Source organism: Hemiscyllium ocellatum, chromosome 20 (genome assembly GCF_020745735.1).
Source record: "Hemiscyllium ocellatum isolate sHemOce1 chromosome 20, sHemOce1.pat.X.cur, whole genome shotgun sequence".
NCBI classification, from domain to species: Eukaryota; Metazoa; Chordata; class Chondrichthyes; order Orectolobiformes; family Hemiscylliidae; genus Hemiscyllium; species Hemiscyllium ocellatum.
In genome coordinates, this window is record NC_083420.1 from 49737274 (window position 1) to 49764847 (window position 27574).

The window sequence follows — 27574 nt, forward strand, 5'->3', positions numbered from 1 at the left end:
TATTTCCCTCTTCCTTTTCTCATTCCACACTCTCTCATTTCATTTCCTTCTCAAGTTTTGCTTTCTATTATATATCCTGGTCTATGTTTTAATAAAGGTTTTAATGGATTTCTTCTGATATTTCATACAGTGAGTCAAAGGTTCTATGTTGTCTGACATGGTTGGATGTGAAAGTGGAGCACAGCTTGGGAAAGCGTTCATTTAAAAAGAAATTAGAACTTTGTACCAAATTTAAATAATGTACAGTCCTGGAACTTGCTATTGGCATGAGTAACTGGTATTTTTGGGATTGATGATGTGAAAAGCAATTTGTGCAACCACTTAAAAAACAAAATAGCTGTTTGAAGAGTAAAATGCATCATGTAGGCTCCAACCCTTGAATTTATGAGGAGTCAATAATTTCAAAATAGGATGATATTCTCCCTCAGACAGAAGTCACATGACATCAGGTCAAATGACTTCACCTGATGAAAGACCAGCGCTCTGAAAGCTTGTGATTTCAAATAAACCTGTTGAACTATAACCTGGTGTCATATGATTTCTGACTTTGCCCACCCCAGTCCAACACTGGCACCTGCAAGTCATGACTCCTTCAGAAAATTTAGGAGAGAGAAAAGAAAAAGTTCATGCACGGAGCAACTGAGTCAGAAGCTGAAAAATTCCCCTTCCTCTTGAATTTGTTGATCTTCATGCAGGCAGGGTATGGCTGCTGCAGTTAGTCTCAGTGCTTTGTGTTCAGGAAAGAGTAAATCTGTGAGAATTCCTATTCCAGATTTCTGCCCAGAGATTCCTGATACGTGTGCCCATGTGAAGACAGGGTTAACTTTGAAATGCTGGCCTTATCTAATGTTACACAAAAAATTTGTTGAAATACTGGAAACTACCTGGGATCTATGAAACCACATCTCAGTGAAGAATCAGTGCCTTAAATGGCGATTGGGAAGTGGTATGAGAAAACCAAACTGTTAGGTGGTTTGCCAGTCATGCTTGGAACCATGCTTATAATTCTCTTTCTTTTGCAGTATGCAGATTTTCAATTTGCTATGCAAATGAATGAAGAACAATATCAGAAGGTAAGTGCAAGTTGTATGGCATCTCAACTCTCCACATTAGTTTCTAATTTCCAACTTGAGTAGCAGCAAACTTCATACCACCTTTAGAAGTGACCTTGATTTCTTCCAAAAGTGGCCATGCTGAGAAACATCTGAATGTTCCATCATCTTAAATCATTGCTGCAACTCCTCTGTGATCTGATTTTTAAAACAGATGGGATTTGTTCTGCTGTTCAGTTTCCTTGTTGAAAAAAGGCCTGCTAGGAACCATTCGAGCATAGATTGTATCTTGAACTGCTGTAAATAAATGCAAACTTTTTGAATTTGTGTTTTTGCCTATCCTTAATTCTATTTCTTCGCTTCTATGTCAGTTTTGTACTCGACTGACTTTCTCTTTCCAGATGCCAATAGAGCTGTTGTGTATTTCCAGCATTTTGCTTTGAAATCGTGCCTTTTGGTTTAGTATTCCTCCTTTGCCTTTTTCTCCCAAACTATTGTGGGCGTTATATATATACTGTCTGGTTAATTCATTAAGTGGTTTGAATGATGTCATCTGATTCCACAAAGAAAATATGGAGTCAAGTATTGTATTACAAACTTCAGGATCCATTAATAAAATTGCATGGAAACCCATTTCTCAAGAACCATATGGAAATCTACAGTTCCAAAACTATAGGCAGGAAGCATGTGTGCAAATTGCCAACCATCATGCACAAGCGAACTGCTGTCTGCTAGCCATAGCCAAGTCTTTGACCATTGTTTTCCATCCCTTGTGCAGCACTCTTCATTCTAGTGAAGCCCATAATACATATCCCTATATTCATAAGCATGGACGCTTCTGAATCTTTAGACTAAGAGTTCAAATTAATAATTCTTGTAAGCCATTCTTTTTAGGCATAAATTCTTTTAAAATGTTGTCCTTGGAATAGAGTTGCTGTTTTACAACTTTTCTATTAATTTCAGCAGATATTCCTAACTACTCTCCTGTCATTAGCCAATTGTTACTTTAATGATTCAGATGCCCTTGCACCCTTCACTTAATGCACCAGCATCAAAAGATAAAGCATGGCACTTCAAAACAAAATAATATGCGTTGTGATTCTTCCCTTTTTTTTGCTTGAATCATACTTTGCTCAATTTTGAATCCACGCTGTAGGGATTCAGTTATTTTATGTATTGACTGACTATCATTTCTGTCTGGTTCAGATAAGCCTACTTTTAATCTTAAATACAACTTTAAAAGCACCCTTCGAATCTATCATTTTCTCCGTGAGGGTCACAAAATGTGGATTGGTAACCGGGGATATTGTTGGAACTGTTCTTTGGGAAGGATCAACAACAAGGCGGAATGATTGTCACAATCAATGTAACTACTGCAAACGAGAGAGCATGGTTTTAATTTATTGTCACACTTCATCATTGCCTTCTATTCAGAATTGAGCAAGTTTTCATAGAATTGATTTTCCAAAAGTACACTTGGTTCGGAAATTTGTGGAAATAAATTACAAAGCATTGGGACTTGAACATTAGACAGTTTGCAATAAAGTTCAGCTTATTCCCATACAGCATGTTCTACTCAATGCTATTGAAATAGACTTAATTTTCACAAAGTGCATTCCTTGTCAGCTGTATAGCCTGAGGGCAAAATATTTCAAATTGGAAATTATAGAAGGTATAATAGATATAATGTTTTTCTGTATACAGCATGTTCCACTCTGAGGTGCCTCAATACATTTTCAATTTTCTTGATTTACAATGTTTATTCCATATAAGGTGCACAGCCAAATGGATTTTACAGTTTCCAGCCCCTCAGTTTGCAAAGTCTCAAAGGCTTCAGGCAGTAGTTCTTCCCAGTTGTATCTCTGTGGCTGTCCCAAGCTTCAGTGTGTCCCTCAGCACATTGATATGGACCTTGCTGAGTTGGTGATCCCCCAGGTACAGGAAGTTGAGATCAGTTCATGTAGGAAGTATCTGAAGAAAAGAGCCTTTCTCCCCACTAGCCAAGCTACATCTTAGTGATTGTAAGTGCTGGTCAGGAGACCTTCTGCCATATAACTTTGACAATCTGCTTGGGACCATCTGACAAGTTCTATATGTCCTCTTCCCAAAGAGCATCAAGGACATTGCATGCTGATGATCACTGCCAGATGGTATGTGATTCATGGTGTTTTCTACCTAATATTCTCTGCGAGAGACTAGCAGTAGAAATTGCAGAATTATTTAAAACAGACTTGAAGTATCCACTGTTTCAGTTTATTTTAAATTATTGGATTAGTTGAACTTGATAAAAAGTGAAATAAAATTTCATGTTGTCAAAAAATCCTGAATAGCAAGTAAATCCATGACTATTGCACACAGGATGGACAGCTGATTGAATGTGGCTGCTGTTATGGCGAATTTGCCTTTGAGGAGTTGACACAGTGCAGTGACGGTCACCTCTTCTGTAAAGAATGCCTCATAAAATACGCACAAGAGGCTGTGTTTGGAGCTGGCAAGGTAAAGTCTTAATTTAAAATGTGTTCTTTGATAAACTGAAGACTTAAGTCCTTGAGATTCAATTGTGTACGTAGAATAATAAGACCTGGATTCTGTCGTCATCCACTTTTTTTTTGACATTGTCTAGTTAAAGTTATTTCATTGCATAAGTTGTCCGAAGTTTGGCAGTAGCTTGCATACCAAAGGGTTAAAAAGACTTTTCTGTTTTTTTGTTTGTTCTGTGCTAAATCTCTTACCATTGATCTGTATTTGTATGATTCGCAAGTTGAAAATGATGTGTATCAGAAGAAGCCAGGTTAGTTCGGGATTTTCAATTGATGAGTTGCTCCTGTGACAGTCCAATTAGCGCCTGGTCTGAAGGAAATAGGTTTTGGTTGAGTATTACGTAAATATGGTCATCATGCAAATGAGAGAGTTCCAAGGGAAATTAATGATTGAAATAATTGATTGAAAAGTACAAAGTTGGTATTTGGAATGCCATAATGCATGAGAAATGGTGCCTTCATCCCCCTCATACAGTACAAAAAGGAAAATACAGCAAGCTAAAACTTTCGATCACTAACCAAAAAACACAGGTTAGATGTTTCTTTGTGTTGAATTCTGGGTAAGCAGAAGGGAGTGCTTCAAGTGCCAGATGACAGACATTATTAACAAACCAATGATGGTCAATTAGTTCAAATATTAGAATGGGATTGATGGAAGTCTGTTTCAGGATGATATTGTTACCTGTTGAAGCAGATAAATTTCACACAAACGTGGTATTGGAGAAACAATCAGAAGTCCATCAGAATAGTTTTCTTCTTTGTAATGCCATGACCAAACCAAATTTGAGAATCTGAGATTGGAGACGATATATGAAGGATGAGGGATTCGGGAAAAACTATTTTTAAGGTGTGGTGGAACACTGAGGAGTTGAGGAGAAAATACTGACAAGTGGGATTTAAGTGTCACTGAATGGTTTCGTGGCTTGTTAGTCTTGTGGCTTTCTATGTAATACAAAATTCTCGCTCAGAATGAGTTAGTTGAAGATAACATCAAACACACTTGGAAGAGCATGAATTTGGAGCAGGAATGGGCCTGTTGGCTCTGATCTGCCATTCAAATAAGATCATTCCTGATCTAATTGAGCCTTCACTACGCATTCCTGATTCGTCTTGGATAACTTCTGACTTCAAACAGGAATAGGCAATGACTTTGCTGTCTGGGCTGAGTGTTCCCAAAGACTCAGCCATCTGAGAAAAATATCGTCTCTGCCTTAAAGAGACTTAAAACTTATATTTAAATCTTAAATGATCATTAAATTTAATTATTCACTTAACATTTGTTTGCAAACAACTCTGTCTGATGTTGACAAGTTAATACATTTGGTAATTAATTTTTGGTGGCCAAACGTTTGCCTTTTGAATTTTCAATGGATCATTGTGTCTAGTTTTCTTTTGTTTTCAGTCCCAGTTGTGTTGTATGGATAGCTGTTGTAGCTGCACGTTCCTCAACGGTGAACTGGAAAAGGTATTGCCAGAGAACATACTATGCAAATACTATGAACGTCAAGCAGAAGAGGCAGTTGCCACTGCATGTGCTGATGAGCTAGTACGGTTGGTATCCCATACACACATTCTGTACTTCTCAATTAACCAATCCTAGACCAATGTTGAACCAGCATGCAGCTTAGTAGATAATGCCTTAAGGATACACTAAAACGTGTTTAAATAGGTTAGTTTAGAAATAATTTATTAGGTACGTTTGTGAGTTATTTGCTGGGATTGATCACTGTATTTATAACTCTTTCGAGCAGTTGTTTGATGTGAAAATGGTGTTTATCTGAGCAATGTTAGGGTTCACTTTAAATAAAGAAGAAGAAAGACTTAATTACAAAACATTTCCTACAATCTCAAGAACTTCAGAACTGACTTATAGCCAATTAAGTTATTTTCAAGGGAAGTTGCTATTGTTATGAAGGAAATGAAGAAACCAGTTTGCGTAGAGCAATGTCCGACAAGCAGCTCTGTGATAATGACCAAGTCATCAGCTTTTAATGACATTGTTTGTGAGTTTAATTTTTTTCCATGGCATCTCAGGTAATTTTCTGATCTTTAAATTTTTGTGTCTATGTACGAGAATACATGGGGTCTCAATTTGATGTCTATCCTAAAGAGGGCATCTTTAGAAGTTCAGCATTCCTCAGTGATGGAATGGGATGGCAGCTTTGTCTGTATGTTCTAGTCTCTGGAATACTGTCTGTGTTGAAGAATTATCTTTCACTAATGCTGACTTAAGAATAGTGACTTGACGTAAATATTTACTTTTAAAATGCATTTAAACATGAAGTCACTATACAATGTGCATTATTTTAGCGTTTATCTTGTGTAGAAATGAGAAATCTTGGTGCATTTATGTTTAGCTTTAGTGTTACAGCATGTGGAGTGCTGTCGACGGTCTCCACCATGGGGGTTCAACAAAGGTGCTCTCAATTAATTCCTAGAATGGAGAGACCTCTCCTATGAGAGGAAATTAAAGAGCATGGACCTGTGTTTTCCAGAGTTAGGACAAGAGGGAATCTTTTTGAAACTTTAAAATCTGTAGAGGCTTTGATGCAAAGAAGTTGTTTCTCTGGTTGCAAAGTCGAGGATTTGGGGCTGATTATTTAGAACCGAGATGAGAAATTCACTCAATGTTGTGTAATTGTTTACTTCAGAGCTGTGAAAGCTTATTGGCTGACTTTATTAGCAATTTTGATCAATAGAGTTTTTTTGACTCGGGGGAATCAAGGGATAGGGGATATGAAAAGGTAGAGTTGAAGTAGAAGATTAGCTTTGATCTTATTTGAATGGCAGAGCAAATTCTAGGGACTTGGAAGGCATTCTTCCAATCAGTTCTTAGAGAAGGAACTAAATTTAATATCCTAACTTTTTCTTTTTGCAATGTTCTTATTTCTGCTCCTGCCATGATTTTGAACCATGCCATTTGTTGATGCACCAGTGGGATACTGTGAACAGGAAAGCTAGGCAAAACCCAGCTGTCAATCCGCATTGCAAGGTGCAGTTGCTTCAATGTCCTGCTCCATCTGGTGGTTTGAGTCAGAGCTAACAAAGCTGTTCCAGTAAAACTAGCAGAGTTTAGTCACAAATGCTGTAGACCCGAACTTGAGTGTGCTCAATCATGGCTGACTGGGTTACCTTTATTCAGAATTTGGTAATTTACTGATTTCTTTAATATGTCAACTTGTTACTGATACTACCAGTTTGTAAGCAACCATTTTATTGGATTTCCATGCTGTCAGTGGCATGTTCACTCGCATTAATTAAAATGATGCTGTCTTGTTATATTGCCACAATACTTAGTCTTCAGGAATTGGAAAAAGAACCCAATCTCCAAACGAAGCGCTGACAAAAAAAAAATCATTTGCAACCAACTGAAATACATGAAGTGTATTTGCCTGTCCTGATTTCTGTAGTCATTGTCCTTTAGAGGGTGCCATTCCATAGGTATAGAAATTCTTTCCTTGCTTTGCTCACGTTTCCATTAATTACATGTGAGCCTGAACATTAATTGTCTGTGGGTTATTAAATCACATTGCAGCTAACATAGATACATTTAAAAGTAGGGTACAGAAACAGAAGTTTACATTCATACAGGAATAGATGGGGAGCAAGCCAGTCTGCAATACTGACATAGATCATCTGGGTAAAAAGCTTATTTCTGTTTTTTACATTGTGTAGCATTAGCTTGATCTTGCCTCAGCTGATTTCCAGGCATTCGAACAATATCTAATTGGAGTTTCTCAATATTAAGTGGTACTTCTGATGCATGTTTTTCCCTCAATCAGTGAGGCATGATAGAGCCAGTTTTATTGCTCCAACTGCTGTCCTGTCTAAGATCAAAACAACACAAATTGTGAATTGAATTTGGGATGTATGTGGCTTAATGTTGTAGTAGACATTCCCTTTGCTCACTGGATAATTTATTAGCCTATATGAAGGGTATTTGCTAGTGTTGCAAGACTTTAATAGCTTTTTTTTTTGGTTCTTTGCTTGTTACAGATGTCCATTCTGCAACTTTCCAGCATTACTGGACAAAGATATTAATATGTTCAGCTGTCCCAATCCTCGCTGTCGAAAGGTAAGAATCTGCTCATTTTTTTTTCCCCAAGTGAAGCTATTGGGAACTTGCCTTCAAGGAATTTGGTTGTTTGAAGTTTTTTGAAAATCTGACTTCAGTCATTCATAGCTAAGCACCAAGCAACCGATTTGTGTTTATACAGAGAATCTCCACCCAGGGTTAAAGTGCAATGGTCGTATGAGATGTTGCAAGTCACCAATATGAAGCAACCAGATGCAATGATGAAAAATAGTAACTGTGATCTATAATTGCTTTTATACTTGGGCAAGCATTGTCCTACTGTTGCTGTGGATTTTGATGCCGTGTCTGAGAGAAATGTGTAGGTGCTAGTTATCTCCTTTTGCTCCTGATATACCACATTACAACTATCAGCTTTAATTAAAATAGTTATAGATTAATACTGTGAAACTACCAATTATTATACTTAGTGTGATTATATTGTTTTCATAATTAGAGCTTTCTTCAAATTAAAGCCAGAGAGAACAACATGCTTTTAATGGTAACCTCTTAAATGCATATTGTGTTTGAACTGCAGAGGTTGCCATTTTTCCAAATAAATTATCCATTGTAGGCAGTTAATCTCCAATAAAGCACATTAAATGTCATGCAAATGAATGGAATGCAATTGAATATTTTTTTAACACTGCAGTAGATAAACTTTGAGTCAAAAATCTATCAGAGGCTGATGGGAATGTCCAGTTGAGGCCACAGTCCAATCAGTCTTCACTTTGTTGAATGGTGGAATGGTTTGAGGAGCCAATTCACATGTTTTAATAAGGTGTTCGGAAAACTATATCTGTTAAAGAGAGGGAAAAATTCAGAAACTGAAAAAGGGTGTGGCTGGATTGGAACATAGCTTAAAACTGTAGTTGGATATTTTGTATGAAAATTAACATCGGCGTCTGTGCTGGTTGATTGAGTTGTTGGGAAGCTGTGGCAGATGCAAGGCAGAGGTGAAGTGGATTTCCTTGAGCAAATGGTTTGGAATGATACACAAAACCTACCGCGGTATTAAACCTGGGAATTTAGTATCATTTGGTTCAATTATAAAACTGTCGAGGTTATCCCCTTGATTTCTTGGTGTGTTTCATTTTATTTCAAAAACAATAATCCAGATTGCGTCTGCACGCTGACTAAAATCCACCCAGTCTGATACAATCAGGAAGTTGGATTGCCTGAAGCAGAATAGAATTTTAATTGTAATGATAATCTTGCAAGTCTGGGAACATGTTTCTTTCCGATTCATAATTTGAGTTGGATTTATTTCCCGCTTTCACTGAGACAATTTGCATTGGTTAATACAAATTTTATAGTCGTATTAGGTCATTAATGGTACAAGTAATGTTTTGAGGCTCATAGCAACACTATCACTTAAGTTGTTTAAAGTTTAACTGAGTGCTGCGTTTTGGTGAGATCTGTTTGTGCATATTTTTTATGTTACTTTGTGGGGTTTTTTCCATTTCTTCCTCCACATATTTGAGGAACTTTTGTCTTACCAGTAAAATTACTTCTGGAAGTTGCGTAAAGGTGCTTTGGGGTGACATACCTATGGTTAAAGGAGATATGGCTGTTGCTCAGCAACACTCTGATTCTCTTTCCCATCCAGAAACTCCATGTGAAATATGGAACTAGACAGGTGGGGGGAATCTGTTAGCTGACACTCCACAGTGTGTAAGAATACTGGATTAAGAGATGTGAAAAATAAAAGTATATTGCATCAAGTACATAGTGAGATGGCTTCCTTGTTTGGGTGGAGGCACTGGTCTGCAAGACCTGCATTCGACTGCTAGTTTAGAATCACTTGTAAAGCAATGGCTCTTCAAAAATTGTTGTGGTTCTGCTCGCCGAGCTGGAAGTTTTTGTTGCAAACGTTTCGTTCCCTGGCTAGGGAACATCAACACCTCTTCAAAAATCTCAGCAAAGTACAATAGAATTTCCACTAGGTGGTGCTGTAGGACTGCACTGAAGTGAAGTTTCTAACCTGAGAAATCTGTCTGGCTGAATGGAGAGTATGAGAATAGGATTGATGATACAGAGAAATTTTAGGTTTCTGGAAACTGTTTGCATTCTGCTTAAACGTGCTCCTTTCACTTTTTAGTAGAGGTGATACACTTCCACTTTTTTAAAAAAAGACCATTTCTGGAGGAATGATCAACTCTTTTAAGTATAACAGAATACCGCTGAACCTAATTGTTACATGGTGATTGTGTAAGAAGTGAGGAGAAAAAGCCCAATAGGATTCTGTTTCATGTCTGGCCATACTGGTGGGTGCAATAGTTTGTCTTTTGAGGGCATGCTTTGAATTTTTATGTACTTGCACTTTGCTTTTCGCTGTCAGCTTGGATACTGCATGTACCACTCCAAGATAATAGTGAACTATCCATCGCACAGCAAGTTATTCTTTAATTAAATTGTTGGATGACACGTGAACGAAAGTTGAAGGTCTCCTTTCTGTGGATGGGGTTAGAGGAAGGGAAGTCTCAACTTAACATAATGGCAATTGAGATTATTCAGAGAAAATTGGGAAAAAAAAGTCCTGTGATTCCATATTATTTAATTGTGTCCTAGGGCAAAATTATTTTTAAAAAGCAGATTGTCTAAATAGTGAGCAATTGTGTTGCACAGGGATCTGGGCGTCCTCACACCTTGAATCACAAAGGGTTAGTGTGAGTATTATTTAAGAAAGCTAATGGAATGTTGTTTTATTACAGGTGGAATTGAGACACATTTCTATGTGCTGTAAGCAGAGTCTTGGAATATTTTTAAGCCAGCCAGGGTTAGATAGAATCTTCGTAAGCAATATTTTGGTATAGACAGGGATGTAGAGCAGTCAGATCAGTAATGATAGAATAGGCCCAATTGGCCAAAGAGACTGCTCCTGCTTCTAATTTATGCATTCTAATGTATATTAGTGTAAACAAATTCTTTGAGTTGTATGTTTTGCTATGGCCCTCTCCACTCTCTGCAGGGATGTCTCCAGGTGTGAATAGAACAAACCTGGCATTGAATGTATTTTTTTGGACTATTGTGATAGAGATGTATTTTGATATCTTCTATGTTGGATGAACTGTAAGGAAAGATTTAAAGACCTCCTATAAATGATTTACATAATCTACTAAAAAAAAGTCACTGATCATTTGTTCTTGGCCTACTTCCAAACATCTAATTTATAAAGCAGTATCCATGGAATCCATTGTAGAGAAGTTATGCTGACCTAGTTAAATGTGCCAAGTACAAGTTTAACCTTGGAATGTGTGGAATGGCAGAATGAAACGGAAACTGAAATGCAAGTTTTATTATACTTGGGGGAAGGGGGAGAAAAATTCTTTCCTGTTCTTCAAGGAACGTATTTATAAGGACTTAACAGGGTGCTATCTTTCACCTCCGTTGTCGCGGGATGTAAGGAAATTCTGGAGTTAAGTTAGCACTGTGTAATCAGAAGTGTTGACATTGATCAGAAGAGTCTTAATCCAAACTCAAGTTTACAGGCATTTAATTTCTTAAAATTGCTGAAATAAGTTTAGAGTGCTGCCTTTGGCATCTCCACATCAGATTTCATTGTCAGACTGCAGTAGACAAGGTCACAAGTCACATGACACCAGGTTAAAGCCCAATAGGTTTAGTTGAAAGTCATATGCACTTCACCTGACGAAGGGGCTATGTTCCAAAACCTTGTGATTTCAAATAAATCTGTTGGACAAAACCCGGTATCGTGTGATTTCTGACTTTAAAATCTGAGACATGCTAGTTGTTGTATGTGTATATGTTTCTAACTAGTGTTCTGTTTAGGATGTTTGTTGGCATAAATGCACTTGGGTTTTTCTTGAATCCACCCGTCATGTGCTTGCAGAAATCCTAGAGGTTTTAAAAACAGTAGAGGAAGTATTTGATGAAATTTCCTTGAATGTTTTTCTGTTTAATTTGCACCAAGGTTGTAAAGATTGGCCATGTACTACAGTACTGAAGCTGGGGAGCTGCTTTGTTTTAAAACATAACACTCTGTTCAGTTTTACGGAACTGTATAATTCCGGCTAACATCGTCAAAGTTTAAAACCTGTTTGTGTAATTATCTGAAGCAAGTTATGCAAGTTGATTTGAATCTGCATGTACTGGTGTGCAGATGTGATTTGCTGCACTTTTCTCGAGTTTTCATCTGTGAATAGATCTAGATTTGTTGGTCAAATGCCACGCTTTTGGTATGTTATTACAGGCAGTCCCTGAGTTACGAGTGGGTTCTGTTCTCAGGTATGTTCCTAAGGAAGTCGTCGAATCATACAACATGGAAACAAACTCTTCGATCCAAATCATCCATGCTGACCAAGTTTCCTTAACTGAACCAATCTCACTTTCCTGCATTTGGCCCATACCCTTCTAAACCTTTCTTCTATTGATCTACTTACCCAAGTGTCTTTTAAATGTTGTAACTTCCTCTAAGACCTTTGGTCTTCACCTTATCTACGCTCCTCATAATTTTATAAACCTTGACTTATATGCAAATCTGAACACAATGCAGTATAAGAGAGTAAAATAAAAACATCCTTTGTAAGTAGGAACAAACATTTGCATGTCAGAGCTTTAAAATTAATAATGATATACCCCAGTATGGGATCTTGTTCAAGTGTTTGACGTGGTTCTGCACGATAGACTAGTTAGTAAGGTTAAATCACATGGATTTGGGGGAGCTAGCTAAGTGAATACAAAATTAGCTTCAAGTTAGGTGACAGAGGGTGGTGGTAGAGATTGCTATTTAGACTGGAGGCCTGTGACCAGCGGTGTGCCACAAGGATCACTGCTGGGTCCACTGCTTTTGGTCATGTATATAAATTGATTTGGATGTGAACGGAGGAGGAATGGTTAGTAATTTTGCAGATAACACAAAGATAGATGGTGTAGTGGACAGTGAAGAAGTTTATCTGAGTACGTCGGGACTTTGATCCGATGGACCAATGGGCTGAGAAATGGCAGATGCAGTTTAACTGAGATAAATGTGAGATGTTGCACTTTGGTTAGGCAAAATAGGGCAGGACTTCTAAGGTGATGGTAGGGTCCTGGGAAGTGTTGCTAAACATAAAGACCTCTGGGTGCAAGTGCATAGTTCCTTGAATGTGGAGTTGCAGGTAGACAAAGTGGTGAAGAAGGCATTTGGCTTACTTGCCTTCACTGATTTGAACATTGAGTAAAGGAGTTGGGAGGTCATGTTGCTGTTGTACAGGACAATGGTAAGGCCACTTCTGGAATATTACATTCAATTCTGGTCGCCCTTCTATAGGAAGGATATTGTTAATCTTGAGGGTGCAGCAAAGATTTACAACGATGTTGTTGGAACCAGAATGTTTGAGTTATAGGGACATGCTAAATAGGTTGGGATATTTCTTTTTCCCTGGAGCATCAGAGACTATGGGGTAACCTTAAAGGGGTTCATGAAATCATGAGGGGCATGGACACTGCAAATAACCATGGCCATTTCCCCAGTGTAGGGGAGTTCAAAACTGGACAACATAGGTTTAAGGTGAGAGGGGAAAGATTTAAAAAAAGACCTCAGGGGTAACCTTTCCATGCAGAGGGTGTGTGGAACAAGCTGCCAGAGGAATTGGTGGAGGCAGGTACTTTGAAACAGCCTCTACTCCAGAAAAAAATAACTGCAGCCTATTCAGCATCTCCCCACAGTCAAACCTTCCAACCCTGGTAACATCCTTGTCTGAACCCTTTCCAATTCAACAATATCTTTCCTATACCAAGGAGCTCAGAATTGAATGCAATGTTCTGATATGATATGTTTTCAATCCCATACTCCTACCTTCTCCCTGGAACTTTTGATCTCCTGATTAAACAAGAACCTATCTGTTTCTGTCTTAAATCCACTCAATGACCTCTGTGGCAGTGAATTACACTGATACACCCACCCATTGGTGAAGAAATTCCTCCTCATCTCAGTTTTAAAAGGTCATCCCTTCACTCTGGAATTATGCCCTCGGCTCTTCTACGAGCAGAAACATCTCCATGTCCACTCCATCCAGGCCCCTCACTATTCTGTTAGTTTCAATCAATTGCACCCCTCAGCCTTCTAAATTCCATTGAGCGCAGACTCAGAGTCCTCAACCGCTGCTCAGATGACAAGCTCTTCCATGGAATCATTATTGTAAACCCTCTCCAATGCCCGCTCATCATTGTTTAGATACAGAACCAAAATTGCTCACAAGGTTCCAAATACAGCTTGACCAGAGCCTTTTATAATCTCAGCAGTACATCTCTGCTCCTATATTCTAGCCCTCTTGTAATGAATGCTAACATTGCATTTGCCTTTTTAACTACCAACTGAACCTGCATGTTAACCTTAAAACAAATTCATAAACTAGGAATGCAGTTTCTTTGTGCTTCAGATTTCCGAAGCCTTTCCCCATTTAGAAAATAGTCTATGCCTCTATTCTTCCGATGAAAGTGTTTAACATCACACTTTTCCACATAGTATTCCATCTGCCACTTCTTTGCCCACTCTCCTAGCACGTCCAACTTCTCTTGCAGCTTCCTTGTTCCTCTCAATGCTACCCGTTCTTTGTATCATCTGAAAACTTAGCAACAATGCCCTCAGTTCCTTCGTCCAATTCGCTAATGTATAACATGAATAGTTGTGGTTCCGACATAGGCTCCTGCAGAACGCTATTAGTCACCAGTTGCCATTCCTGAAAATAGACCCATTTAGCTTCACTCTGTCTTCTGCCAGTCAGCCAGTCCTCTATCCATGCCAGTAACTTGTCTTTCATACCAGGGCTTCTTTTCTTACTTATCAGCCTCCTGTGTGACACCTCATCAAAAGCTTTCTGTAAATCCAAAAATATCATAATCACTGGTTCTCCTTTGTCTAACTACTTTGTTACCTCCTCAAAGAATTCAAACAAAGATTTGAGAGGTTTGGCTTGACGAAGCCATACTTACTCTGCCCTATTTTACCTTCCACTTTGAAGTACTCCACAGTCTCATTGTTAATAATGGGCTCTAAAATCTTATCAGTGTCCAAGTCCAGGCTAACCGTCCTGTAGTTTCTTGCCTTCTCCCTTAAACAGGGGTGTTATATTAGCCATTTTCCTGTCCTCCAGTGACCCTTGCTGACTCCAATGGTTCCTGAAAGATCACCAATCCTTCTACAATCTCTTCAGTTATCTGCTTCAAAACTCTGGTGTGGTCCACCTGGTGTTAGACTTGAACTGATATTTTCTAATCACCATGTTGAGAGATGTTATTACACACATCCACAGCAGATGGGACATGAGCCCAACTCGGAGGGAGGTACACTACCACTACACCACAAAAGCAACTCGACTAATCCATGCAACCCAACTAAATTTGCATTTAGTTATACAAAACTGCTACATAGCCCTAAAAATTAATAAATCAGGGCAGACCACCAAGCGTCGACCTCAGCATCAGAAGCAGCAACAAGCTCAATCCTATCGACTCAACTAAGTCATCCTGATTAATATTTGAGACCAGTGCCAAAACTGAGAACAGTCTCTCAGACGAGTTGAGCAACAACCTAATATTGTCTGTAAGGAATGATTTGGAGAGTATGACTATGTCCCAGAAAATGCTGCCACCATCCCTGGGTATATCTTGTCACACCAGGACAGACCCAGAAGGAGTGACAAACACAGTGGTACGCAGTCAGGAGGCTGTTACATACGAATCCATAACATTTTTCCTCCCCTTCCAGGTTAATGTGTGATCCTGTATTTGAGGGTTATTTGGGTTTATCAGTTTGACGTTTTCTCTATTCTGCACTCATCCACCAGAGGGAGCAAGACAGCATCTTGTCCAAGGCTGGAAAGTGATTCCTATGCATGAGCCTTGGTATTGATTTGACGTTCCTTTCGAGCATTTTTTGGTTTTGTTACCAGTGCCGTCCAATTTCAGGGAGATTGCGGGTGAGTGGCATTGGAATGCCCATCAGCCATGATTGAATGGCGGAGTGAACTCGTTGGGCTGAATGGCCTTACTTCCACTCCTATGTCTTATGGTTTTCATTAACTAACTTTAAAAGCAGGTGATATTCTCTTTTATTTTATACTGAACACCAAGCTGTTTGGTTGTACTGTTGAGGGAAAAAAAAGGACATTAACCTCCACCTCATTTTGTGTGATATGATGTGATTGGGAAATTACAAATAAACATTTCAGGGAGCTAGAATTGCAGAAGCTAGAATAGCAGGAGGCCATTTGACCCATTGAGCTTGTGCCAGCTCTTTTGAAATAAGATGGCACAAGTATAAATATACCTTTTGAATGTTTTAAGTAAAGCCATTTCCCTAGTCTTTTCAGGTTGAGTGTTTCAGACCATATTTACTTACTTAATGAAATTGCATCTTCAACTCAACTCTGCCTCTATTCCCAGTTATTTTAAAACTGTCAGAAATAAAAGGAAAACAATCAGAGTGTCCCTACAGTGTGAAAGGAGGCTATTCAGTCTATTAAGTCCAAACCAACCTTCCGAAGAGCATCCCCCCTCCTCTTCCCTACCCCTAACCTTGCATTTTCCATGGCTAATCCACCTACACATGCCTGAACACTACAGGCAATTTAGCACAGCCAATCCACCTAACCTGCACATCTTTGGACTGTGCGATGAAACCAAATCACCGGGAGGAAACCCATGTAGTCATTGGGAGAACATGCAAACTCTACACACAGACAGTCGCCCAATGGTGAAATCTGACCCAGATCCATGGAGCTATGAGGCAGCAGTGCTAACCACTGTGCCACTCCTAAAGAGTAAAAATATAGTTTCAAATTCATTTTGTATGAGGGATCATGTGGATATTGTTCCACTCCTAAGAACCCCAGGTGTGAACACGTTGAGGATAACTTCAATGTAGTCTTGACAGTTATGCAAATGTGTAGTGCTGTCACTGAAGAAAAGTCACCACAGTCTTACCTGACCATAGGGCCGCTACACTCATTAGTGAGAGATAACTGGTAGTTTAACCTGAAGGACATCCCACTCAGGTGAGGGGAAAGGTTGAGAAGGAGAGTTCTTCATGGTAACCTCAGTTAGCATGGGAATTGAACCCACTCTGTCTTTATTGCATCGCAAGCCAGCTGTCCAGCCAACTGAGCAGATTTCTAATTTAAGGGCTGCTGGGTTGGAAGTTTCATGGACTCGATCTTTCTAGTGCAGCTACTGTGCTTTCCCTGCTCTGTCCTACTCTTCTTTCCATGAGAGAACTTTGACATGAGATCAGAAGAAATCTCTGAACTGACCTAAAAACTTTGAATCACTTTTTTCTAGCTAAGATTAATTACCGGTTATTCTAAAGAGATTACTTTGATTACTTTGATATTTACCCAAGGCTCTAGCGTAATTGTGAGGAGATCTCAAAGAGAATCACTTTCTAAAACAGATTTAATTTATCATCCTCTCTTTCATCTTTTTGAGATTTTGCTGTAATCAAAATGGCTTGCTGCACTTAGCTACATACAGCGTAGTTTTATTTCAGAAGGAACGTGCTATGTACAGTTTTGAGACTTCTGAGATCATAAAAGCTGTGTGTAAATGCAAAAACTTTTTTACTATTGTACTCTACTTTGCTAGCTGTTGCAAATATTGTGTTGTAATTAAGTTTAGCAAATAATTAACAAAACAAGTCATCCAGTTTGATGAACTAAGTTAATTATCTTCGAGTTTAGGTTGTTCCAAGTTTATGCTTACATGTGTGAATACTGGTCAGTAATATGCCTGATCATTTTCATTGTGGTTTTGCAAAACAAACGAACAAGATCTTTTGCAGCATGTTTGCCTGACCAGGAATTTAATACATATTTCTGCCTAATTTAATAGAATTATATAATCTGAATGGCACAGAAACATATCATTCAGTCCTTGCCAGTGTTTATGCACCTGAAAACCTTCCAATATTTACTGATGTCAATCTGCAATTTGTGTTCTAAGCATCTGCACCCTGCATAATTGTAGGCTGTGTTTCATTATATGTGGGAACATAATGTAAATCAACTTCATTTTTTTAAAAAGACTCCTAATTCATGTCAGTTCAGGGGTTGGAAGAGGAGATATCCGTTCAAATTTGGGAATTGATATTGGACTGGTTGTGACATGGGTAAAGCGTACACAGATGCAGGTTCAGAAATGACTTCGAAATCTCGCCGGTACCATGACAAGACTTTGATCCAAAGCAGCTTACATGATTTATCTTTCTAAAAAAATTTGAAATGAGATTTTACTTTGGAGACCATCCCTCTATCATCATTGATACTCAGTATAAAACAAGTCTTACCCGTTCAGTACAAAAACTACAAAACACTTTACAGATATGCAAGATGAGTGTAAGTAGAACCTGAGCCATTGGACGAGATATTAGAGTGTTAACCAGTAACTTGGTCAGTGAGGTAAGAGTTTAGGGAGGAGTGGAAGAATTTGCTGAAAATGAATTCATGTGGTGCTGATGTAGTTGAAAATACAGCTGCCTGTTTTGGGATGTGTTGTTGGCATTGTGTGCAAATGTTCAGTGTCGGGGGAATAGAGTTCAATGGGAGATTGTTTTAATGTTGGGGTGGGACATTACAAAGATGTGGCCATGAAAGAATTTTCAAACAGATGGGACTTTTAAGTTTGACATGTTGGGGACAAGGAGCTAATGGAGGTCAGCCAGGACATGGATGATGGGAGAGTAAACCTTGATAAGCCATAAGATTCAGGCAGCAGTTTTGGGTGAGCCGAAGTTTGCTAGAGAGTTGCAAAATGTGAAACTGATCAGAAAAGCATTGAACATGTTTGATCTAGAAGTGACATGATCTGGATAATATAGGATATTGATAAATAGGTTGTCTTGATGAAGAGGAGGACATGGGATTAGTTTGTGATCTGTTACAACTGGTCCCTGGACTAGACATCCCGATTTGTTACAACTGCAGAGATGATACCTTCAAAAGTGGTTATGTTCATGAGTGAAGAGGGGGGAACTGGCTCCTCTTCTTAGTTCAGTTCCCCTCCTGGTTAGTCACTACAAGGTTAATTTAAAAAGGATCCCATCCCTTATGAATACCCATTTTACAATCCAAAAGTATTTGCTTTACAACCGTTAACTTGGTTTTGTTAAGTGAAATAGGAGAAAGTGAGGACTGCAGATGCTGGAGATCAGAGCTGGAAAATGTGTTGCTGGAAAAGCGCAGCAGGTCAGGCCAGCATCCAAGAAGCAGAGCTTATGTCTGAAACGTCGATTCTCCTGCTGTCTGACCTGCTGCGCTTTTCCAGCAACACATTTTCAGCTTTATAAAGTGAAAGAAGGCCATATTGTTTGTTAGCTACGACACCTGAGAAACGATGAGAAAACGTGACATGTACCAAGAATGGAAATGAGTAAAAAGTTAACAGTTAAAAAGATACATAAATCATCCCCTGAATTCCATGAAGAAAATATGGTGGAACATTGCAGCTGTTAAGTTGGGTGATACTGGTAATATTGACATTGGTAGTGCAACTGTTGGTTTCAAGATTCATGGTTTTGCAAGTTACCTTGGCATCCTTTTGACTTATTTCCTTTTCGGTGGCTTTACTGGTTTGTCGGCCTTCCATCTGTCAGACCCCGAGAGAAGTTTTCTTTACCTCCAGCATAGGGATGTCTATTGGCTGTCCTCAGGAAGTGACTTTCACAGCAATCCAATCCACACCAGCTAGTCCGCTAATGCACATTGACCATGGGTTCCAGTTACTTTGTAACCATTTTTTGTATATTTGTGGGAGGGTAAAATGAAACCCCCTCTGCACTTTCAGACATTACTCACAGGAGATGACTTTCTGCTGAGGCGACAGGCTGCAGTTTGTTTGAAATTGCATCTCTCCTTTTGAAGAGTTAATTTTTATTTCGTTTCCCTGGCATTTTTTTCAGACAGGGCATTGTATGGTATCTCTCTTGACTTTGGCATCCACTGACATTGTCCATAAGTCATCATAAAAGAAAAACTCATGTTGGAAGATGACACGAGGAAGATGTTACCTAGTCTGAAAATGAACCTTTCAGCTCAGCGAACAAACCTACATGAAAAACTCATATTTATGATTAAAAGTTCTGTATGTTCATACATAACTCAGGGTTATGAGCTTTTGTCATGACAGTGGTAGAATAGGGCACCAAGAGTGCACTGAGAGTGTTGCCTGAGAGTGTAGGTGGGAAAAAAAGCATTGCAAAAGGGCAGATTTATGGCAGAAGTCGAAGATAATGATTTTATTTTTCCCAATTTTTAACCATACCAAATCACAGCCCATGTAAAGCTGGCAAAATTGACTGCCCAGATGAAGAGGGAGGAACTGGTTACTCTTCTTAATTCAATCAAGATAGATTGTTTCTCCACGCTAAAAACTTCCGAGGGTGTAGACTCAGAGTGAACTCTGCAAGGCAGAGATACTTGTGATTTTGATTTGTGGTGTTGCAAGGGGGCAAATGAATTATGAAGTACTTTTACTCAGCATTTGAAGTTATGTAATTGGAGATTGTTAAAAGGTTCTGGCAGCAATGGGGAATTGAGAATAATATTTACCCTGGAATATATTCGATTTAGTGGCAATTTCTTTCATTTTGTTCATTCATGTATTTTTTTCAAAATGAAGGACCATAGTTGAGAACCTGTATGACTGATTAAATCTTGCTGAAAATACTACTCGTTTGTTTTCAAATGCCAAAAGTGTCTCTGACCAGAAAGGCTGATTCCTGTTTAAAAAGGTGATTGAAATGATTGCCATCGTACTCAACGGTACATTTCAGCACTTGCTTCAGCTATTGCAAGGGTTTCCCATTACTTATTATATCGTATTTGGGAAATTATAGTTTCAAAGCTTGAGTCATGATTTTGTAGTCCTGAGGAAGGTGATGGTTAGGGCTAATTTTTTAAGAATGAAACCTTGGGAGGAAGTTATGGCCTAATGGTAGTATTGTTGAATTATTAATCCAGGAGGCTAAATCCCACCATGGCAAATCATGGAATTTAAATTCAAATTTTAAAAATCGGGAAGTAAGAGTCTAATAATACTGTGGAACCATTGTTGTTTGTTAGAAAAATGTGCCTGGGTTCACTGTTGTGCTTTAGGGAAGGAAGCTGCCAACTATACTGGGTCTGGCCTATATGTGACTCCAGACCCGTAGCAATGTGGATGACTCTTAACTTACTCTCTGGGCAAGTAGGATTAAGCCATGAATGCTGATCTTGCCAGTGACACCCACGTCCTAGAATCATTTTTTTTAAAAATTATAAAAATGCACTTGGTGCAAGAACAACATAAGAGGCAAGATCTAGTCCTTAATTTGATGCTATCACAGGCCTCAAATCTTTTGATTGAGAGATAGTCAAGGAGAAAAATCCTTGCGAGAACCTTGTGCATCTCCCAGGTGTCTTATTCACTGCCAGTACATCAGATGCCAAGAATTAGGAATCATAGTCACACTGGGATCAAGATTTTTCATATAAGTTTACCAGAACTACTAGTAATTTATAGGCAAAAGTGAGCACAGCAGATGTTGGAAATTCGAGTCAAGAGTGTGGTGCTGGGAAAGCACAGCAGGACAGGCAGCATCTGAGGAGCAGGAAAATCAACGGTTTGGACAAAAGCCGCTCCTGATGAAGGGCTTTTGCCCAAATGGTTAATTTTCCTGCTCCTCGGATGCTGCCTGTCCTGCTGTGCTTTTCCAGCACCACACTCTTGACTACTTGTAATTTATGCTCTGCTTATGAAGCCTATTGAAAACTCAGTTTTCAGTGTGATACACCTGACAACTGTGGATTTGCTAAATAAATATACACAACTTGCTCTTTCATATTGTGAAGTCAGCTCTGGTTCTTTGAACCTAGCTTTATGCAATACTTGGGTGACGATATCTAAAAGACTTTGGATTAGTAAAGTGAAAAATTACACTTTGAGAGATAAATATTTTTGCATTTGTAATGTTAGCTTCCTCTCCATCCTCTACTCCCACTCCTCCTCCCTCTCCCTCTATCTCAAACTCTCATTCACTCTTCACTTTATCTCACTCTGTAGCTCACCGTAGAACTCTGCCTTACTCCATCTCACATACTGTCTGTTTCCATCACAGACTGTCTGCTACCTTTGCTTGGACCGTCTGTGCCTTCAACAGCATGCTGTTTATACCTTCCTCACTCACCCTGCCCTGACTGCCTCACTCACTTGGTAAGCTGTCCCAGTCTGCACCTCTGTCTTAACTGAACATGTATGCCCTCTCTCCAGCACACACACCCTCTATGCCCCTCCCTCTCGCGACATGGTATTAATTATAGAGCTCTAAGCAATTCACCCATAGAAACCTGGGGCCTGTGGCAACAATGAGAAGGAAATACTAACTCGTTTATATTTGAGTTTGTGACCTGTTTGGTTTAAATTAACAGGTGTCCGTTAATTCTGAAAGGACCTTTGTTTAAAACTGCATTTGTTTCTGCTTAATAGTTAGAGCTGAAAAGTTGTTGGTTGCCTCATATTGTTTGTATTAATTTGAGAGATTTGTTTGTAGCTAGTTCAAACATTTCATGGTATTTATTCCAGGATATCAATTTCAGAGCATTACTTTGTAGCAAACATTGATAAAAAAGCAGACAGTTCATTTTCACTTGTGCAATTGTAATTTTTGTGACTTCTATCGAAAGTGTTTTGGTCACTTTGGTATTAAACTCTGTTCAGGCAGTTGTGCAAATGCGAATATTGATCAGAAATGGAGAGAAGGAACATTTGTTTGGATTGGTGGCCCGTTTGCTTTCTGTTGAGTTTTTCTGGGTAGCAGGATGATTCTGTGTGTTTGTGACTGTTATAAATTCCAGATGACTGTAGTGCAGATTGCACTGTTTGTGGGCTATTTGGATAACATAGCCAAACAAGTGGTGAGCTGGACTTGCAGTTTTATTGAATTTTCACTCAGTGAGGCAGGAAGGAGGAAATAACCATCAAGGGATGAATTCTTGTTGTGTGAAAATGAGAAGTCAAAATTGAACCTATATCCACTAATTTGCTTGGGACCAACTGTAAGAGTTGACGTTTTCAGAATTGGTCCAAGTTTCTAGGTTTGCAGCTTGGGTGAGACATGTGTTACTTTTTCCAACAGTGAACACAACTCAATGTTTCATTTGTTCATTTGTACAAAATAGGAGACTCACTCTTGCATTCTACATATGCAACTAAGAGGTTTGAGAATTATTTTGTATTATTGAAATTCAGGCGCTCAGTTGGCCTTTTTAGTTGATTTGAGCTCATCAAAGCAGTACATAACCGACCTATGTTGAGCTAAATGTCATACCTGTGAACCTGGCCAAAGCTGTATTGGCTGATATTTGTGAAAAGCGAAAACTGTGCTACCATTCGCCTTGGTACTTCTGAGGTAGGTAGGCGTAACTGGCCCAATGTCCCTCTTCAGTTCATTATCTCAAAACCGGACTGAAACTTGTGCATGTGTGGATATTGGCAAAGGTCAGGATTACGCTTGGCTGTAACTTGCCTCCTGTAGACAAATAAACTATTGTTAGTCTTTGTTGTGGTCAGAGTTGATGACTTCAGATGGAGGGAAAGCAGAAAAAATGATAAAGGAACAAAAAAAAATTTAGTTTGCTAAAGTGCTTATGAAGTACTTTCAGCTGCTCATCTCTCTACTTGTAAACACTTACCTTTAACCTGAATAACACAAAGACAAATGTTATGTAGCTTGCTTGTTGAATGCAGTCTTTATTTGAAAATGGGAGATAGTGACAAAAAATTGGCACAATTGTAATTTTCACTTCCGATAGATCCTTATGAGATAAACAGGGCTTAATTCCATCATAGTGTACATTCAAAGATGAGTGCAGGCACTGTGAAAGGGCAAATCTACACTTGTGCTACAAGACAAATGTGATGTTGCTGAAACGCGAGAACTCAATTATTTACAGTGACATTTATGTGTATGCTTGCGTATGCACGCTGCCTTTATAGACGCATTGGTTGCTTTTAGAATGACTGCCACATTGTCATCGAGCAACACTTGGCAATGTAATTTTGAGAGTGTCACACCCCAGAATGGGGGAAAATGAGTAGGCCGAACCAGAAAAAGATCAAATTAGGTCCTGTGGAATGACTCACCAAGTTGTGACTATTGCATGCTAGCACTGCCTGATGAGAGGATGCGTGCTGGCAGTGCAGTATTTTTACATGCTCTGCAAGACCTTATTACTTGGGGGAAAAAAATGCTGTGCAGTTTTGTAAGCTCTATTAGTTGAATTCTAGCAAGCTGCCTGCCGTGAGCCTACTCGTTAAATGTCATGCCCGCTGTGAGGTCTTGTCAAATCTCATTCCCAGATTTCCAGTGTAAAAAGAAATGTTCTCGTGATACATATTTGCTGCTTTATAAAATGTAATGTACAAATGATAAAATAAAATTCTGTCAAATAGTGCTAATACTGCTTCTAATGAGCTGCCCAATGCTACAAAACACATGGCCTTTGTACATTTTTGCTCATGTCGCTGTGTATGTTTCCTTAAAAGTGTACTGTTTCTGTCCCAGACTGCAGCTCCCATTGTCATTATTTCCTTATAAGGAAGCTGTAAAGTTGCAAGGAGCACTTGAACTCTGGAAAAACTTCCTCATTGCATAGTGTGTAATAGACCATTAACCAACTGCAAATGTGCAAAGCTACATAGAATCAATTTTGTTTGTTTTGCCAACACAATAAATAATTCCAAATATATTTAAAAGAAGCCCTCCTTTTATGTATTCTTGCCTTGTCTTCTTAGTCATCCTTGTTCTAGAATTGCATCAAACTAAGCTAGACAAAGAACCGTAGGCATTAACTGATACGCAGAATGCATATTCTTAGATTTATTGGTAAGTATTTCTACTGAAGTGTGATATTTAAATGTAAGCTTATGTACACTTTAAATTGCTATCCCGCTAAGCAATTGTATGATGCTGAAATCTTTCATTTTAAGGAGCTGATGATTAAGAAATGTCACAAATGGAGGGAATTGTAACTTCTTTGAATTGTCTATGCAGCTTGCACATTTTGCTGTTCAGCTTTGAAGATTTCGTTGTTCGATGGATTTAATGATGGTCTTAAAGTTGGTGTTAATGCTCATGAAATTTATGATATATCTTTCTCTATGGTATAGCACTGCTGCTGTTGATTCTGTTATGTAGAATAAAACTAGAATTACTTCAGTCAAAATGTGTAGCTAATCCCGTTAGCATGGAGAAACATTTTCAGATTCACATTAGAGTTTATGTTTCTTGATTCCAAATTAATTTCTCAAGTCGTCATAGTAACACTTGCCTTGTGTACCCAGATGTTCACTTAAGTTCAAGACTCACTCCCATATTGGATCCTATGCCTGTATGATTGGGAATAAATCTTGACTAGCTGTACAATATGGTGATCTGGTAATACACCGATGAAAATTCTGCTATAGAAAGTGGACACTAATCTGTGTGCTCGTTCATTTGCACATTTCTGAATTAACTGAATGAGATACAGTCTGAAGCTAATCAATTACATAAGTCTTAAGTAAATCTACAGAGCAATCTTTAAAGTATTTCAGTCTATCAAAGTGGCTTATAGTATATTAAGAAAAAACTGTGACAATATTCTTGTAAAGAATAGTAATGAAAGCTATTCTATTCTGTTCTACTCTAAATGGGTTAAATAATCCTTCTCTTTCTAGCCAGCCATCTCTGAATTTGACTTCATTGTAAAGGAAGAGAAGCCCTCTCTCATCTGTCACTCTTGCAGCACATTCAGATTCAATAGCACCACTGTGTGTCTTTTGTTCTTGGCATGCCCATTAGGGCTACCATTTAAACTAGATTGATGGAATGAATAGACTAATAGCCTCCATTGGAGGAGCCAGAATTAGAGTGCAGAGATTTTATAAGGTTGTAGAGCTGGTGGAAATATTCCTATGAGATGGAGGGATGAGGCATTTGCACCTTTGCCCCAGTTGTAAGGCGAATTCAGCAATGCTCATGGATCAAGGCTTATTTTTTATCTGATTAGTGTGACTCCGGCGGCACGGCTCAGTGGTTAGCACTGCTGTCTCACAGCACCAGGGATCTGGGTTTGATTCCAGCCTCAGGCAACTGTCTTTGTGGAGTTTGCGCATTCTCTCTGTGTCTGTGTGGGTTTCCTCTGGATGTTCCGGTTTCCTACCACAATCCAAAGATGCGCAGGTTAGGTGAATTGGCCATACTAAATTGTGTTCCGGGATGTGTAGATGCATTTGTCTGGGGTAAATACAGGATAATAGGGTAAGAGAATAGGTCTGGGCAAGTTACTCTTCAGAGGGTCAGTGTGGATTTGTTGGACCGAAGGGCCTGTTTCCACACTGTAGTGATTCTATGGCAACTCTGAACGTTTTGTCTTTTTTTTCATTCTGCTCATGGAGAAGTGGAGATGGAAAAAGAGGGTGAATGCATCCAACATAAAGAGGATCCCAGACTTGATTTTTGATATGTTGACATTGCTGAATTGAGCTGGATGGATGAGGATGTCAAATTTGCTTTTTCTTAGTGGAGTGGGAATTAGCTAGAGGATGCTTATGGCCCATAAATTACTCAGGTGTGTATATTGGGTGGTTGAAAATAGCATTGGGATTGTCTGTGGTCTGTGCTATTGAATAGCTTGCTGACACTTGTTATAGAACTCAACACAAAATATTCTGTCATGGGTAATCCATCATAGGGCTATTGGCACTTTTGGAGGTTTATCCTCATGGTGGGATACAACTCTGAAAGTACTGGGAAGGAAGAAGCAGCTAGCAGTTTTAATGTTTTTAAATGTTGCGTGTTACAGAGAAAAAAAAGAGCTAAAATGGTAAAATAAAGAAACCGCAGTCCACAAACTGGAATGGATAGATGGTGATGTGCATAATTCACTATTCCTGACTTCTCCCACACTGAGCAATACCGGTAATGGATCAACCCCACAATTTATCGAGAATGCCACAGTGAATGTATTTGACTGGTACCAAGGACAGTCTTCCAAGGAAACTGGCTGTGTTCTAGGGTATTGTAAATTACATTGTGATGAAACTTAATCCAGATAAATAAACATTTGTTCCCAATAAGTTTTATCAGAATTTTGCTTGGATCAGAGTTTCTACATACCTCAGATTAAAAGTTGCTGGTTGCTAATTTTTTGTTGCGGGAGCTGTGGTGCAGTATCTTTATAACTTAGTGTATTTTGAAAAAAAACTGAAAGAATGAACAAAAATGTTCAAATTCAAATAAAACTGGTGAAATTTGTGTTTCTCAAGGTCAAAATGTTTGCACAGCAAAATAGGCATGTCCACTTCTGCGTCAGGAATAGCATTTATTAGAGCAGGATGTCCAAATTACAAGGCTTGGTCGCATGCTGCCCTGGCATTGATAAGGTGGACCTCAAAGCAAGGACACTTTGCTGCTGTTAACATCCTTTCCCAATCTCAAACAGCTTCTCCCCTTTATAACCTTCGGAGATTTCTGAACTCTTCCATTTTGGACAGCACACCCCTGTTTTATTTTGCTGTGCTATTAGTAGCCATGCCTTGAGTTGTCTAAGTTTTCACCTTTGAAATTCCCTCCCTATACCTCTCAGTCTTTACATCTTTTAATACATGGCTTAAAACCAATCTCTTTGACCAACTACTCGGTCATCTGCCCTAACTTCCTTATGTTGCACAGTATCAGATTTTGTTTGATAGCATTGCTGTGCAGCACCTATGGATACTTAACAATAGCAAATGTGCCACATAAATGAAGTTGTACCTACTTATTGGTTTGTCATTTTCTGGCTTAATTTTTTTTTGGAATGTTCTTACAATAGTTTCCTGTTAACAATTACAAAATAAATTACTGCGGGCATGGATTTAAACTTTATGACCCCTAAAATTTTGTGGTGGACCCT

General features: G+C 38.8%; 1 protein-coding gene across 4 annotated transcripts in view; it reads left to right on the plus strand.

Annotated features, from left to right (window-relative positions):
- The window catches only part of rnf216 (ring finger protein 216), a 220346-nt gene that overhangs the window by 86728 nt on the left and 106044 nt on the right, over positions 1-27574 (plus strand). For all 4 annotated transcript variants that reach the window (XM_060840343.1, XM_060840345.1, XM_060840344.1 and 1 more), the window contains 4 exons: positions 1023-1073; positions 3411-3548; positions 4995-5143; positions 7589-7667. In XM_060840343.1, the coding sequence (XP_060696326.1) occupies positions 1023-1073; positions 3411-3548; positions 4995-5143; positions 7589-7667 (417 nt within the window). The remainder of the gene's footprint in view (positions 1-1022; positions 1074-3410; positions 3549-4994; positions 5144-7588; positions 7668-27574) is intronic.